The sequence below is a fragment of the Petaurus breviceps genome, unplaced genomic scaffold (genome assembly GCF_028583685.1).
Source record: "Petaurus breviceps papuanus isolate PSGF00001 unplaced genomic scaffold, PetGlider_PUasm1.0 187, whole genome shotgun sequence".
Classification (NCBI taxonomy): Eukaryota; Metazoa; Chordata; class Mammalia; order Diprotodontia; family Petauridae; genus Petaurus; species Petaurus breviceps.
The window spans coordinates 15,902,354-15,919,349 of record NW_027185799.1 but is presented as its reverse complement, the minus strand read 5'-3'; the positions used below and the strand labels follow the sequence as shown (position 1 = coordinate 15,919,349).

The 16,996-nt window shown below is 37.2% G+C and overlaps 1 protein-coding gene across 12 annotated transcripts in view; it reads right to left on the bottom strand.

The window, feature by feature from the left end:
* The window catches only part of NFIB (nuclear factor I B), a 284,256-nt gene that overhangs the window by 75,470 nt on the left and 191,790 nt on the right, over window positions 1-16,996 (bottom strand). For 11 of the 12 annotated variants that reach the window (XM_069090701.1, XM_069090703.1, XM_069090712.1 and 8 more), the window contains exons 4-6: window positions 14,057-14,125; window positions 5,397-5,517; window positions 465-583 (exon numbers count right to left, since the gene is read on the bottom strand). In XM_069090701.1, coding sequence (XP_068946802.1) covers window positions 465-583; window positions 5,397-5,517; window positions 14,057-14,125 — 309 coding nt within the window. The remainder of the gene's footprint in view (window positions 1-464; window positions 584-5,396; window positions 5,518-14,056; window positions 14,126-16,996) is intronic. The other variant, XM_069090706.1, reaches the window with a different exon arrangement.

Below are 16,996 nucleotides of genomic sequence, written 5' to 3'. Positions count from 1 at the left end.
GAAATACTGTTCTTTCTAAAAAAGCAAACAGTAGTTCCCATTTATATAGCACTTGGTGTTTTTGAATACTTCATCTATAACAAACCATGCTGAACAGAAATGTTTGAAAAATTATTCTATTTTTTTTACTTATAACCTAGAGTAAATGTTCAGCAAACATCTCTAAAAATACTCTAATAATATTATTAACATTAGGAATATACGAAGATAAATTCTTCCTTAGGTACAGAGAGGATACTTGAAGTTTCTTTCAAATATGAGATTCTATATAGTCTATACAGATTCACTGAGGCTCATTTTACTGAATGAAAACTGACTAAGAAATAAGCCAATAATATATGTGTATTCACATGTATATGTACATCTGTGGCTATATATGTGTGCACGTATTGTATGTTTGCATGCACACGTGTGTGTGTCCATATCTTCTCATATATGTAGAAAATCACTTGTGAATAACTCACCTTGATCCCTTTCATGCCATGTCCGACTTGCAGCAGCTGGGGAATTTGGAGAAGGATAAAAGTCTCCTGTAGGACTTGGCTCCATATTTTCATCTATGGATATAGTTTTGGGTCTTTTGCTGTTAAAAAAAATAGTTGTATTTATAATATTTCTGGAAAAGAATCTTCTCCAATGATACATTATTGTTGAGGCTATCAAGTAGTTGAAGATAATTTTGTAAAAGTAAATTTCAAAGACTGTGAATACGACAAAAAAGAAAAATTGTTTTTATGACCGAGATCTGTTAGGTGTATTCTGAAATAGCAGTATACATTTTAAACCATAAGTAATAGCAGACATTTATAGTTGTGTACAACAATAACAATGCATGTATGCACATGTATGCATCATAAGTTACATATATGGACACATTTATTTTATGTCCATATATGTATTTATAACCATATAATAAATATGATATTATCATATTGGTGTGTTATGTTGGTGTAACATACATGTATGTGTGTATCATACATATGAAAGCATAAAAATTGTGGTCTCCATTTCTGACCTTTTCTGCTCTATTTCGAAAAAACATTTAAATGTGAAGGAAACATAAATATTTAAGGTTTTATATATCAGGCTTCTAGCTTTCTCTTAAGAAACATCCTTTCTTTTCTTGCCTACAAAATCAGAATATTGACCAATGATCATTCCTGAAAAGGACTGCTTAAGTGAATTGAAAGTGAAGGGTTTAGATTTAAATGATGCAATTTGTTTAAGAAAAAGTGATTTTTCTCAACCAGAACATACTAAATCTATATATCCCCATAAGAGTAGAAATAAATAGTTTTTAAATGTGAAAGGTCATAATGTTTGATGTCTTCCTTCCTGCCACCCTATCAATCAGAACACGTTTGTTTTTTGTTACAAGTTGTTATTTCTTACGTCAGTATCCTTAGAACCATAACTAGCTATTTTAGAACATGAGGCAAAGCAGTGTAAGCGCCTTCAAATCAACTTGGTAAAATATAATGTAAAAGAAATACAAGTAACTGAGGCAAATTCAGCAAAGTGGGAAAGGGAAACAATTATTGCAATGACTTCTAGCTGCTGAGGGAATACATGTATTAATTTTTACACCCTCTAAATTTCAGTGCCTTAGTACCCCAGGGCAAAAATCCAGCAACCCTATCCTTGGTATAGTTCTAGCATTCCTTCTAATTAGTGCACACGAGAGGGCTGGAACTATGTCTATTGAAATATCACTGTATCGAGCTAAATAAGCAGTTTGTATGTATTGTAACCTCCAGAATGCTATAATACTCTACCTAGAAGAAAATATAATTTAGATTTTATGTTGATTTATAAAAATAGCAAGTAATGTATTAACTTAGTTCTTCCATGTGTAGTTCCAAATATAACTTTATACCATCTAATCTTCATTCAGTTCAATTCTGTCATTCATGGGTCAGAGGTCAAGATGTCTTAAACCTGCAGAGGAAAGCTGCAGGGGTAGGTGGGAAAAACAGAGGATAATGTTCACAATGAAGCATCAGTGGAATGATTTCAAGCCCTCTGCTGTTCTAGAGAGTATAATGTTGGAATCTTTTTGACCACAAGCAGAGAACTAAGTTAACATCCCACCCTGCAAAATGTAAATAAATAAGTGCCCTAAAGACATGTTGGGGAGTGGGGGTGGGTTTCTTCCATTTTTTGCTGTATCTCCAGTACCTTAGAAGAGTGCCTTGTCATATGTCATATAATAAATATGTCATGTCACGTCATATAATAAACACTTCTTGATTTGATTTTTAAAATATGATTTGACAATATCATTGCCAGTCAGGTCAGAAGTAATTTTTGCTCAGTTAGAAAATTAAAGGCATTTTCCCTGGCCTCAGCAGGTTAGTCATTTTGTTGATCTATACAATCTACATACATAAACAGACTCATTATTTTATAGTCACGCGGCATATTATACCTTTAGGGCAAACAAATGCAAATGCATAAGTACTTAACTGATTCAAATACAATCAACTCTCAATCTTCCAGAAGAATAGGATGAAAGGAATATCAGTCCAAATAATCACAGTGATAGCACAAAAAACGTTTATGTCTGGAATACATTTTTGTACCATTATTTGAATGTGGGGAGGAGTGGTATTCTGAGAATTTGCAACATGTCAAATGAACTAATGAAACCACAATGCAAAGACCCAACTCAAAATAAGCTGTTGATTGTGGAGCATCTCTCCTCTGACCCCTAGATTCAACTCCTCTCCCTAATCCCATTACAAAAGAGGGTGATCAAAATCAGCTATTAGACTGATAAGTAGTTATTTCTTTTTTTTTTTTTAAGCAATTGGGTTTAAGTAACTTGCTCAAGGTTACATGGCCAGTTATTTCTGGGTGTGGTGCTGAGTATCTGAGCCCGGATTTGATCCAGGTCATCCCAACATTGGAGCCGGTGCTCTTACTCGCTGAGCCACCTGGCCGCCCCTGAACAGGAAAGGCAGCTGTGTGAATGGATAGCAGGAATGCCTGGGTTCAAGCCATGTCTTTTTGTTTAGTTATTTCTAATGGCTAGTAGGTTTATCGGGAAAGAAACCCCCAAATCTCAAGTCATATAGACCCCAAATTTAGTCATTTGGTTACTGTCAAATTGCAAGGAATTGTAATGTAATGTTCCAGAAATATGTAATTAGCCCTCTATGTGGTTTAAAGGTTTTTTTTTTTTACTAAAAACTTGGATAAAGGCATGCTTATGAAATTATAGATAACATACAGAGTAGTCAGGATCCAAAAAGATCCAACAAGCTAGAACCTGGGCCATATTCATTAAGATGAGATGTAATAGGAATAAAAGTTAAAGTCTTACACTTAGGCAAAAAAAAAAAAAACAGTTTCACAAGTGCGAGATGAGTAAAGGATGCTAGACAGCAATTCATCTTTAAACAATTTGGGGGGTTTAGTAAATTGCATAGTCAGACACGACTGAATAACTGAACAATAACAACAACAGAGATGCCCAACATAAGCCAATAATGTGCTATGGCAGGCAGTCCCCAAAAGAGAATGTTGTATCAGGCTGCTTTAACAGAGGCATTATTAAAACTATGGAGGTGACCAAGCTACTTTATTTTGCCCTAGTAAGGAGAGGAAGAGATGGAAGAAGGGAGGAGAGAGGGTAGTCTGGGAGTTCTAGGGTATGAGGAGGAACTCAGAAGCAGAAGCATTAAAGAAAGAAAAATGAAGGCGTGATTCTCAGAGGCCTAAGAAAGATAAATCAGTGGATAGGTAAGTGGAGGGAGAACACTTAGAACCTAAAAACTAAAAACCCTAGCTCCATCTACATGTCAGTAAAGACTTAGCTATTATTCCAGATTTCCCTATTTGTCTCAAAGACAGAAATTCTTTGTCCTTCATCCTTCATCCTAGAAAGATGGAATCTCTGCATTATTGTCAATTCCTCATTCTTCTTCAGTCCACATATCCAATGAGTTCCAAATCTTGCCCTTTCTAACTCTAATCTCTTGTATCCAACACTTTCTCTATATTTACAGTTACCACCATAATTCAGCACCTCTCACCTAGATTAATGCAATGGCTTCCTAAAAGGTCCCTTTGCCTCAAATTTATCTCCACTCTGCTTTGTCCTACATCCTACTGCCTTCAGCAAAGGTCTGACCATTTGACTCCCCTACTCAGCTCCAAATGTCAAGGTCTCTGATTAGCTTTTAAAGTCCTTCACAACCTGAATCCACCCTATCTTTCCATCCTCACTAAACATATTTTGAACAAGCTGGCTTTCTGTTCCCCACAAACCATGCTCTGTCTCCCACCTTTGTCCCCACATCTCACCTCCAACTCACTGAGTCCCTCTTTTCTTTCATGATAAAGCTCAAGCAGCACCTGTTACATAAAGCCTCCTCTTAGTTGCTAGGACCCTCCCTCCCAGACTACCTTATATTTAACTACTTCATGTTTATTTTAATATTTATATTTATTCTGCATATGCCCAGGGAAAACTGAACTAAAACAAAGGGCCGGTATCTGAGTATTCAGCAGAACAAGATTTCACAGAAAGGGAATTATTGTTATCACTTATTATGACTAACAATTCACATTTCTCTAGCACTTTTAGGTATACAAAGCATATTTCTCTTGACAACTTTGCAATATAGGGAATGTAAACAGGAATATCTCCATGTGAAGCTCAGAGGAATTAAATACTTTGCCCAAAGCCACACAGGGAGTTAAGTGTGAGCACCTAGTCCAGGAGTTTCTAGCTTATTTTTGTGTCATGAGTCACTTTAGCAGCTTAAGGAAACCTACAAAGTCCTTCTCAGGTAGTAGATAAATGGAAGTTCATCAATTAAACCAAGTCAAAGATCATGGTGAACATCTAAATTGATTGTTCCCTAGGATATTACTTTTCAGACTGTGTGTCTTTGGGATTTCTCTGTGATGTTTTAAAAATATTATCTCATTATCAAATGAGATAATGTTTGTAAAGTGCTTAGAGCACAGTGCCTGACACATAGTAGGGACTTATATAAATGTGTGGTTCTCCCCTTCTCTTTTTCATGCATGTCCCTAAATTATAACCTTTGGAGCAGAATTGAAATGGATATCTTTGCCATAACATATTTTAAGTAACTCCTAAAGATGTCTCATGGAATTGTAGGATTTCATGAAATGATTTAAAAATCATTGTTCTCTTTGTTATTGGGAATGTTGAGTTTTTTCTCATTCTTCATTCAATCATTTTTTTAAAAGATTTTAAAAAGATCTTATAGAACAATTATGCTAATTGATACTCTTTTAAAGATGAATCCAAGAAAGTCCCAGAATGTTATAAAAATCAGTAAGAATTATGGAGATACTTGCTTTTCTCTCACATCAAAGTACTAAAATGCTGTAAATATGTAGACATATAAAAATTTTACCTGCTTGGTGGAGAAGACAGTGACCTTTGTAGATTTACACCGGAGTTCATGTCATGGTAGTATGGCTGGCTCGGGATCTCTCCAATTGGGAAGTTTACCCCAGTTCCCTGGGTTATAGGTGCTGAAGTGTAAAAGAGATGACATAAAATTAACACTTTAATTAAAATGTAATAGCCTATAGAGGAGTCTTGCAAATAAATATGAAGTATTTATCAGCATATACTAACATATATCTACACTTATTCCTAAATTGGTAGGAAAGTAATACATTAAATAAAGACTTACACAAGTGTGTGCACAATTCCCCTCCCTTCCCCCCTCCCCCCACGATCTGACTAGGTTTATATGTGCTTCTAATTGCAAAGCTAAGGCAGAGTACCAAAGATCTTTGAAATATATTTTCCTGTCCCAGTTTTGTGTCCATCATTTTGTTTACTATTTTGCACAAAAGTTATTACAACACATATTTGTAAATCTATTTATCTTAAATGTACTAGATGAGCTGTTAAATAGCCATCTCCTTATTTAATACTTCAAGTAGTAGAGGGAAGCTTGCTTTACTTAAAAAAAAAAAACAACAACAAACCAACACTGCAATGTGTCCTTTCATAATTCAAAGACTTGTTTGGTAATGTGAATTTACTTCCTAATATATGTTTTATAGATCCAGATGTTTACTTTTATTAAAGCACACATCTGCAATATAAAAAAAAACCCTCTTGTTTTATTCTCTTACTTGATTTCTTTCCCTCCACTTCCCCCAACCCAAATTTTCTGGATTACATATGGGATTTTTTTCCCTCCTCATAATTTCCTCCTTCAGGCTACCATAGTTGTCAACATAGCAGGAACAGTTCTGAGGACTTGGTAAAAACAGTTGAAAAGACATAAATTATCCTGTTTGCCTTAAGTTCATTCATTCAACAAGTTATTTATTGTGCTTATTGTGGGTGTAGCACTATGGGAACCTGCAGTAAGGATGGAAAAAATTTTTTTAAAGACACAATTGGTCTCTGCCTTTAATAAATTTAGAGACTAGCTGGGAGGACAAGGCATATGGGTGTGAAATGCTTAAATCACAATGCCAGATGCTGAATGATTAGGCAACAAATTAAGCAGTAGAGACAATGAGTGCTTTTGGAGTTGAGAACCCAGGAAAGATCACTGTGGCCTATAATAACTGAAGAAAGTTTCATGGATCAGGAAGGCCTTGAGCAGGTCCTAAACGTAGGTTAAGATTTGGATTAGTAGGGGGCAGCTAGGTGCTGTAGTGAATAGAGCACCAGCCCTGGAGTCAGGAGAACCTGAGTTCAAATACAGCCTCAGACACTTACCACAAAACTTGCCGTGTGACCTCAGGCAAGTCACTTAACCCCAATTACCCTGCCTTCCCTCTCCAAAAAACAAAAAAGAGAAAAAAAAATTTGGATTGGTAGAGCAGAGAGGCAGGGTATTCTGAGCAACAGGTGTAGTATGAATAAAGGCACAGAGATGGGAATGAACATGAATGCTCCAGGGACAGTGAAGAGGCCTGCCTAGATGAAATGAATGGGAGGGTTTTTAAGAACTGTCTGCATTTCTGCTAGCCCCAAGAAGCCCTGCATGGGAGAAATCATGCTGCAGGCTATAATGTGTCAATGGGAGTATCCATGGGGTTCACCCTAGAATCACTTTACTTCTCCTTCCAACTACTCCCAAATTAATTTTACAAAAATGTATGATAATATTACAAAGTTTTATATTTTATGATGTTAGAGACATTATAGATTTTGGAGCATCTCTTTCTCAGACCTTTTATAAAAACATTTTGAATTATATTAACAATGCCATTCAGGCCAATGGATAGTTCCAACAAGTGAAGCTTTTTAAAAGAAAATGGCTTTTTTGTAGAAATATTATGAGCAGACCACAAGTCTATTGGTGCTTCTCACCACTAGCAAATAATGTCATTATGATGAATAACTCTCTTTTCCCATAATGAAATTAAACAAAACAAATATCATGAATAGTTTAAAAAGACAGCACTTCTGGGGTCATCTGCCTTACTTTAGACATCAATATACTTATTGTTTTCTGTATAGTGTATTTTAACCTCCTTTTATACTTCAAGAATAATTGTATGCTGTGTAATTTGATGTCTAAAGGTCTGAATGCTTTTGACAGCTAAAGTACAGTTCTGTTTGTTGTGGCTTGAGGTATACTGGAGGTTAAGCAAATGCAAGGTAAGAAATCCCACCATAACCACATGCTTTTAAGTTTATTATTAGAATAATATTATGTGTAACACTGGGAAATTGCATGTGTGTGTGTATGTGTTTTAGAGAGAAAGAGAGAGAGGAGAAGGAAAGGGATGGGAAGAGAAAGAGAGACAGAAAGAGGGAGACAGAGAGAGATGGGGGGGGTGCTGAGTGAAATTATCTAATCTTGCTTTCTGCTGGAAGGCTGCATGGAACTAGTTAAAACAATGATATATATATATCGTTTCTGTTTTAAGTGGTAAATTAGCTACAGGATTTACAAATGTTCAATTTATGAAATTCATGAGCTAATTCAAGATGAGGAAAAGAATCTTATGACTTCATTTAAATTTGCCTGGTTGTGCTGACAAAGCTCCTTATAGGACAATGATGATAATGATGATAACTAGTATCCGTACACCATTTTAAGATCCGCAAAGGGCTTTTCACAAGTATTATTTAATTTGATGATGATAACAATCCTGGGAGGTAGGTGCTATTATTGTGCCCATTTTACAGATGAGGAACCCAAAGCAAGAAAAGGTTGAATGCCTGGCCAAGAATACATATCTAATAAGTATTTGAGATTGAATTTGAACTTAAGTCTTCTGGAGTTCAGGTCCAGTGTTCTATCTTGTTCATCCCCTAGCTGCCTTAGTAATAATGGTTGATGTTCATATAGTACTTTAATGTTCACAAAATGCTTTATATACATCATCTCAATTCATCCTCACCAATCTACACATTGGTATCAATATTTTAGGTCAGGCACTAAGGATTTTAGAAACTATTGAACCACACAGATTGTATCAGAACAGCAATAATAATAAACTATTTATCTGCAAGCACCATAAGAAGACCATGGGAATTTGCACTTCACCAAAAACGAGAGGCTAAGCAAGGAAAAAAGTCTACTTTATACCAAATATGTCTGGAAATGTAAATGTCAAAATAAGTACTTGTCAGAATGCTCAGAATGCCCTAAAAAGACAGTAAATGATGCCCTCCTATAACTTTGAGGAGTCAGTATGAAACCCTCTATTTAGCTTTTAAAAAACTTTACAACCTGCTCCAAACCTGCCTCTCCTTTCTTATCTTATACCTCCTTCCCCTCTACATACTCTCCAATCTTTCCATCAGCACATCGCAATCCTGGATCTTCTCTCTGGCTGGCCCCCATTCCTGAAATGTTTTCCCTCCTCAAGCTCCATTTCTCTGCTTCCCTGGTTTCCTTCAAGACTCAGCCCAAATCCCATCTGTCTTTCCCAATGTCTCTCATTCCTATTATTGTCCTTTGGAGATTATCTTCCACTCATGTCATTTGGACCTTTATAATAAATATTTGCAAAGTGTCTCCCCATTAGAATGTGAATTCCTTCAAGGCATGGGCTACAATTTTACCTTTCTTTGTTTCTCCTCTGAACCCTTACAATTAATTAGCACTATGCCTGACACATAGTAAGGGCATAATAAATGCCTAACTTTGTGACTGACTATATCTTGATCTATAATAAAAATTCCCAGTTTTCATAACTGAAGACCACTAAATAAAAATGTTCATCAGAATCATACATGAGATAGTACCTTTCCAGAGAAGGCTATGAAGAACTCGAGGATATCCATGTATACACACACCTTTTTGGTACATATATGTGTAATAGAGTCAGCCAAGAGGGCTGAACCTGGAGTCAGGTAGACCCAAGTTCAAACTTTGCCTCAAATGACTGTGTGGCAAAGGACAAGTCACTTAACCTTTGCCTGCCTCAGTTTCCTCCTCTGTAAAAGGGGATAATAAAACTCCCAAAACTGTTATAAGGATCAAATGAAATAATATATGTAAAGTGCTTTACAAACCTTAAAGGACTATATAAATACTAGCTATTTTGAGAATTATTGTGTGAATACCTTCTCTCCTGACAAATACACTTGCTCTTCTTAGATGCATTCATTCCATCCCTGGCTAAGAGTTCATCATTCCTATATCTTATGCCATTGTGCAGAAATCTTTTGCAGCTATCACTGACCTAACCAGTTATTTATTTCTCAAATCCATCTTTATTTTTTTTTAAAGCAATCGGGGTTAAGTAACTTGCTCAAGGTTACACGGCCAGTTATTATTTCTGGGTGTGGTGCTGAGTATCTGAGCCCAGATTTGATCCAGGTCATCCCAACACTGGAGCCTATGCTCTTACTAGCTGAGCCACCTGGCCTCCCCTAAGCAATTGGGGTTAAGTAACTTGCTCAAGGTTACACGGCCAGGTGTTTCTGGGTGGGTGCTAAGTGTCTGAGCCCGGGATTCGATCTCCAGGTCTTCTCAACACTGGAGCCGGTGCTCTTACTCGCTGTGCTACCTAGCCACCCCTCAAATCCATCTTTATAATCTGAAACATCTATATACAATGGTAGCAGTGAGGAAAACACTACCAAAATAGCCCCTAAACTCTTAGGTTTCTTGCCCAGAATTTCATATTCCATACTCAACATTCCTCCTCACAACAATCCTGTCAATCAATCAACAAGCATTTAACAGGAATTTAATATGTGCCAGATACTGTACTAGGCACTGGCAATGCAAATGCTATAAATGAAACAATCCCTACTTACAGGAGTTTACATTTTAATAAGCTATATAGTCTTCTCTGTGTTCATTTGGTCAAACAACGTATAAAATATTTTCATCGGATGAGTACTGCAGTTAAAGGAGGGAGGAAGTATTTATAGGGCATCTACTATATGCCAGGCAACATGCTAAGCATTTTACAAATCGTATCAGTCCTCAAAACAAACCTGGGCAATAGGAGCTATTAATATGACCATTTTAGAGTTGAAGAAATGGATACCAAGAGAGGTTAAGTGAATTGTTCTGGTCCTCAGAGCTAGGTAGTATCTGAAACTCCATTTTAACTCGGGTCCAATTCCAGACTCAATGCCCTATCCTCCACAGGAAAGTGTTAAGGAGGGTAAGAGGGTTAGAAAATATGCCATTTGAGGACTGATACAACTGAAGATGTTTAGCTTGTAGAAAGAAGCCTTGTTGAGGATTATCATGATAGCCAACTTCCAATCTATGAAGGTTTGTTAATGGGGAAGATGGATCAGACTTTTTCTGCTTGACCCCAGAGGTCAAAACTAGGAACAATATAAAGGAGAGAAGGGAAAAAGTTGCAAAGAGATAGGTTTATGCTGGATATAGGGAAAGACTTGCCAGAAACACAAGTTGTCCAAAAAATGAGCAACCCCAGGAGAATTTCCCTTTACTGAAGTTCTTTAATCAAAGACTGAGTCAATCAATCAATCAATCAATAAGCACCTATTAAGTGCCAAATATGTGACAGACATTGTCATTGGCACTGGGAGTATATAAATGAAAAAAAAAAGGGGTGGGGAGAAGGAAAGGAAGGAAGGAATGAAAGAAAGAAGGAAGAAAAAGAAAAGTAAAAAAAGGAAGGAAGGAAGGAAGAAAGGAAGGAAAGGGGAGGAGGAGAATGAAAACCTGCTCTCAAGGAGCAGGACACAACATGGGACACAACAGGAAGCAGCTGTTGGCATACTGAAGGCTTTCCTGTTCCAGTATGGGCCGGACTAGATGACCTTTGAAACTGGGGTTCTGAGATTCTGTGATTCTGTCAAAGCACTTGACATGCCATAGAGCACCAGTTAAAGTTGAGATTATTATAGAAAAACAATGGCAAACAAAATCGTAAGGGAGTTGTTAAAAACACTTCATAAATTAAACTATTTTCAAGCATCCTCAAGCACTTCAGCAGAATAGATTTACATACCCCCAATTGGTACAGTAATCACAGATCAGTCGTCCCCTTATTATAACAAGTGTCCTAGGGGCCTGCACTAAACAACAGTTTGAACCACTGAGCTGTTAGCCTAGTTTTTCTATTGCAAATCTAGAAGAAGGCATTTCTTTTAAAATAGTTTTTCATTCAGACTTTTCCCTAAACATAGAGAAGTCTTTAACTTTAACTGTATCTATAAAGTACCTAATACAAGATCACATGAAATTGTAGGTGAGGCCAATTGGGAAGGGTCTAAACCTTTACTTTCATTGGTATAGACTTTCCAGTGTGAGAAATCCCTTTACTCATACAGATCAGCAAGTGGTATCTTAGAGAATTTTCCACAGGTACTGAGGGGTTTAACAATTTGCCTAAGGTCAGTATGTGTCAGGGGAAGAACATGAAGTCAGACCTTTTTGACTTGGGAGGCTAGCCCTGCATCCTCACATTGCTTCTTGATCCCATTAGTTAATGCTTTCACCCTCCTCAAATAAATATGCATAAAGTAATCTGTCTATATTTATAATCTCCCTATACAATAGAAATTTTTGAAGTCAGGAACAATTTTTTTGTTCTGTCTTTGTATCCCCAGTGCCTATTTTACTCAGAGTCTGGACTTAGTAAATGTTTATTAAGTTGGACTGGATTGACTAAGGAAAAGTCACTTAACCTCATCTTTAAAATGGGCACCATTATACTACATGACCTCCATCACAGGGTTGTTGTGATGGTTAAATAAAATCACAAATGTAGAATGTTTAGGAAACATTAAAGCAATGGTCAATGTTCACTAAACTATGCCTCACTCTAGAACAAAACTAGAAAACAACAACTCACATTTAAATAACAGTTTAAGGTTTGCATAGTGCTTTCCTTACAAAAATCCTATGAAGTGAACAGTGCAAGTATTATTCTGCAGATGAGAAAAACTGAGTTTCAGGGAGGTTAGGGGGCATTTCCAAGGCATGTAGCCAGTAGGATTCAAATCTAGACCCCATACTCTAACTACTCTAACCTGCCACACCCATCCTGCCTCAAGCAGGAGCTGCTCTTTGCTCGCTCTAAATTTTACAAAGATATTTATTCAAAAGTAATAATGCTTTTTGTTATTGGGGTTTTTGGGGTTTTTTGCTTTTTGGAGGGGGAAGGAAGGGCAATTGGGGTTAAATGACTTGCCCAAGGTCACACGGCTAGTTTTGTGCTAAGTGTCTGAGGTCGGATTTGAACTCAGGTCCTCCTGTCTTCAGGGCCAGTGCCCTATTCACTGCGCCACCTACCGTGTTTCCCCGATAATAAGACCTATCCCGAAAATAAGCCCTCCCCTTACTGTGTAAGATTCCTCTAAAATAAGCCCTCCCCCAAAAATAAGCCCTATTGAGATTGCTACTGTAGTGAAGGTGATCCCCTGCGCTACACGCTACATTAAGGTACCCTCTGTATGCACCCCCTAACCCTAACCCTAACCCCCCCCCCGAAACACACTCCGCGCTCCGAGCTGCATCCAATCAGAGCTGCAGCAGTGAGTGTGTCATCCTGTTCTTCCCCAGTGATTTGCTTATTGAATAAAGGTACATTTTTTTGTTCACATTTACCTGTTTATTAAAATTGCTGTCAATGTTCATTAAAATAAGCCCTCCCCTGAAAATAAGCCCTCTGGTGTTTTTCTGTCCAAAAAAAATAATAAGACAGTGTCTTATTATCGGGGAAACACGGTAGCTACCTCCAAAAGCAGTAATGTTTTGACCTGGAAAAGAAATTCAGTTCACAAGCAAATTGACCAGAGTACTCCTGCATTCATTTGAACATTTATTATTCCAGTGAGAAAGGGAAAAGTAAAAAGTGAAAAATGAAAACCTGGCTTTTGTATTTATCTAGACAGTCAAAAATGGTAGAAAAGAGGGAAATAAGAAAATGCTCCATTCCCTTCAAGGCAATGGGAGCATTTGCTTTAAACCTTTTCTTTGGTGTCTCAAAAACTCAATGAATAAGATAAAAAGTTCAATCAAGGAGACTTTCATTTGATTAGATCTCTCTTCAGGGGAGCCCAACCTAAAAACATCCAGAACAATATTAAAGGAGAGGCATAAACAAATCATAAACAAATGGCAGTTACTATTTATGATAATGCTTTCTAACTATTTGCAACTACAATTAGCAAAGTCGATTTTTTTAAAGTCCCTCTGCATTCTGTATTCTTAGGTGTATGTCCTGTACCTAAAAAAAAGTAAAATGAAAACTGAAAATGTGTATGTTACCATAATTACATCCATTTAATTAATCATAATTCCTTTGAAATAAATTTCCATTAAAGGCCCAAAAGTTGAAAGAGTGGCAAATAACTTCAATATCAAAAGTTCAGAAAAAGACTTAGTGTATACTATACAATGCTGGTATTAACGGTGGAGATTTTAATACAAGTGTTTTAAAAAAGGGGGAGCAAATATATTTTTTATTTCATAAAAAAGTCCATTGATCTTTGGTAATGCAAAGCTTCCCTTTACCTTCTCATTAAAGAAGTCTAAAATGCACGGTTCTTATTCAAACTGGGATTTTAATATTTTGAACCACATGGGAAACATTTTCAATTAATTTATGAATTAAATAACAAGAAAACAATGCATGCATGACTTACTTCTGGACACCCTCACAAGTTCTGCCACATTGAAGACTCCAGATTTTACAAAACTATCCTCAAGGTACCCTGAAAAGGAACATTGGAAATAATTAACATGTGCAAGAAACTAAGGGAAAGGTTTAGAAATCAGGATGGGTTTAAACTCCTTAAACTTCAAAAAAAGGGAGTGGTTAAGACAATAACAGAGAATACTTTTATCTAAAAACAGGAAGCTCTATAAATTCAAAGTTTTCTGAAGGTTAATGTAGTTTGTTCAGACAAACTTGTATTTAACATTTAAGTAATCACATCATCACACAGGCTTACCCCCTCTATTTTCCTGCAACTCTCTCCCTTCCTGGAGTAGTACTCCCATTCTGACAGAGATTGGTGAATCCATAGGCAACAAGAGTGCCATGATGCCCATCCCACCATTGCTGGCCATTGTGGGAAACATGAAATCAGACTGAATATAAGGATCCCAATTCTATCCCATAATCTGGGCCAAGGCCAGAGCTGTCCCAGGAGGTTTATCTTGGTCCAAAGTAGCCCCATGAGGATTCAGATCTTTCAGAAATATCAGTTGGAGCCCCATGAGGATTCAGATCTCCCCAAAGTATCAGTTGGTTCTGTAGTAGGGCTCTGAGGTGTATGTGATAGGGACAGCTCAGAGGAAAAAGGTCTGGTTTAGAGTGCAATGCTCCTTAAGGCACTTAACGCTACTAAAGGAGTCCTTAAAAACTGATGAAAGTCTAGGAGAGTAAAAGATTCCAAAAGCTGTTGAAGAGAAAGAACCAGCAGCATCAAGCCATGCACAGATATTAGAGATATTTGCCAAAGAAACCACAACAGCTTATACCCACTCAAATGGTGGACACTGAACTGTAGAGTTTACCAAATGTCCTGGTAATTTTCTTTCAAGCATCTTTCTAGAAGAAAAATCATTAAACTGCCTTTGAACCCTGTAGGGATTTGTCTAAAAGACATACCACTATTCAATTATCACTTAACCTCTGTGCCTCAGTTTCTTCATCTGTAAATTGAGGCTAATGGTAGTACCTACTTCATAGAGTTGTTATGAAGTAAGGTATTGCATTATAAAGCACATTGTAAAACATAAAGTGCTTTATAAATGTTTGCTATTATCATATGTATATCTGGGAATTGTCTGTCAATTTTGATTTTGGGTAAATAATTCAGAAACATTGTCATCTTCTGAATTTTGAAGATATTGCTGATAAATATTGTTTTCAAACTATGTAGCAGTGTCACAACTATCATCATAATTTAGACTTTGCTACTTGGGCATTTTATCTTAAAGTCATTTTTATGACAGATACTAGAGGCACTAATATACTCGGTATGATATTCAAGGTCTTTTATATATTGGCAGCAAACAACTTACAGCCTTAGCTCTCCTCATTTCTACCTCTTGGATAGTTTAACGTAGGCAAATTGCAATTTAAATTCCACAAATATGTCTTATGTTCTCCATACTCTTCTTTGTTCATTCTGATCCCTCACTCAGGAAGGCTCTCTCCACTACCTCTACCTATCAAAATCCTATTCATCCTTCATGGTACAGTTAAAATGCTACTTTATGCTCTGGGTTACTTAGATGAGAAGTGAGTTTCTCCCCTGAACATTTCTATCACTGTGGTTTGTACCACTTATATTCTTTATTAAATGACTTGTATTATAGATGTTTATGTATCTTCTCATCCATAGTAGACATAGAATGTTAGCACTGGAAGGAACCTTGCTCACAGGTTACCATGCTCACAACTCCCTAATTTTATAGGTGAGAAATTGAAACTCAGAGTGGTAAAATAATTTGTTCAATAGGTGTAGTGGATGGAGCACACTGGGCTTGGAATTAAGAAGACTTATCTTTATAAGTTCAATTCTGGCCTCAAATACTTACTAGCTATACGACCCTGGGTAAGTCACTTACCCTTGTTTGCCTTAGTTTCCTCATCTGTAAAATGAGCTTCAGAAAGAAATGGCAAACCACTCTAGTATCTTTGTAAAGAAAACCCCAAATGGGGTCATGAAGAATAGGACATGGCTGAAAAGCAACTCAACAACAACAATATGAAAATAGTTGTGGGAAGATGTGTAACTATGATAGAATCACAGCCTCTCAGCACTGAAATGTAATAGACTTTGCAGAAGGGTCAGCTGGACACCAAGGTCAATAGGGCTCACAGCTATCCACAGCAGTGAATCAGGTTGGAAAGGTGGCTCAGAATGGACACCTGCTGGCAAGGGGGGAGTTTCAATTGGAAGCCAGGTCCTAGGTGTCTAGGAATGAACATTTTGGGAGAAGGATACAATTTATCTAGAGGATAGAGTGTGTGATTGGGCTTAGTGGATGCTCCTGGTAGGAACTAGGGAAAGTGATTGGCTAGTAATACAAACTAAAGAAGTATGAGTCAGCACATGAGTTGGGGGTGGGGGAGTAAGTGCTTGGGTGTGGATTTCTGGACAAATGGAAAGCACATTTTAGACCTTGAGCGGAAGAGGCCTCCTAGAGAATCACTTCCATTAGACAGTGCAGGGATTGTGAGAATTAAGGCATCACACAAAGGCAGCTGCCCCCAGCCTACAACCAGCTGGCAGGATTGACTGTGCATTGGGTCTGATTGCCAAACCCCACAGAGAGATTGTAGTATCTAGGGACTATGGTGTATATAATATCTGACTGGCATAATTATGAACCTTCAGTAGTTTCCACATGGGAAAAAATACTTTGGGGAAAACAAACAAGCCCAGAGCTATAGTGCCCAAGTGTTTGTCTGAGTGGGTCAGTGACAGGAGGGACTTCAGAGGTCACTTAGTATCCAACTGGTATCTGAAATGGAAACACTTCTATAATCTCTCCAACAAGTGATTGTGGAGCTTTGGAATGAAGATGTCTAGGTTGTTGGGATGCCTTACTTCTTCAAGCAATGCATT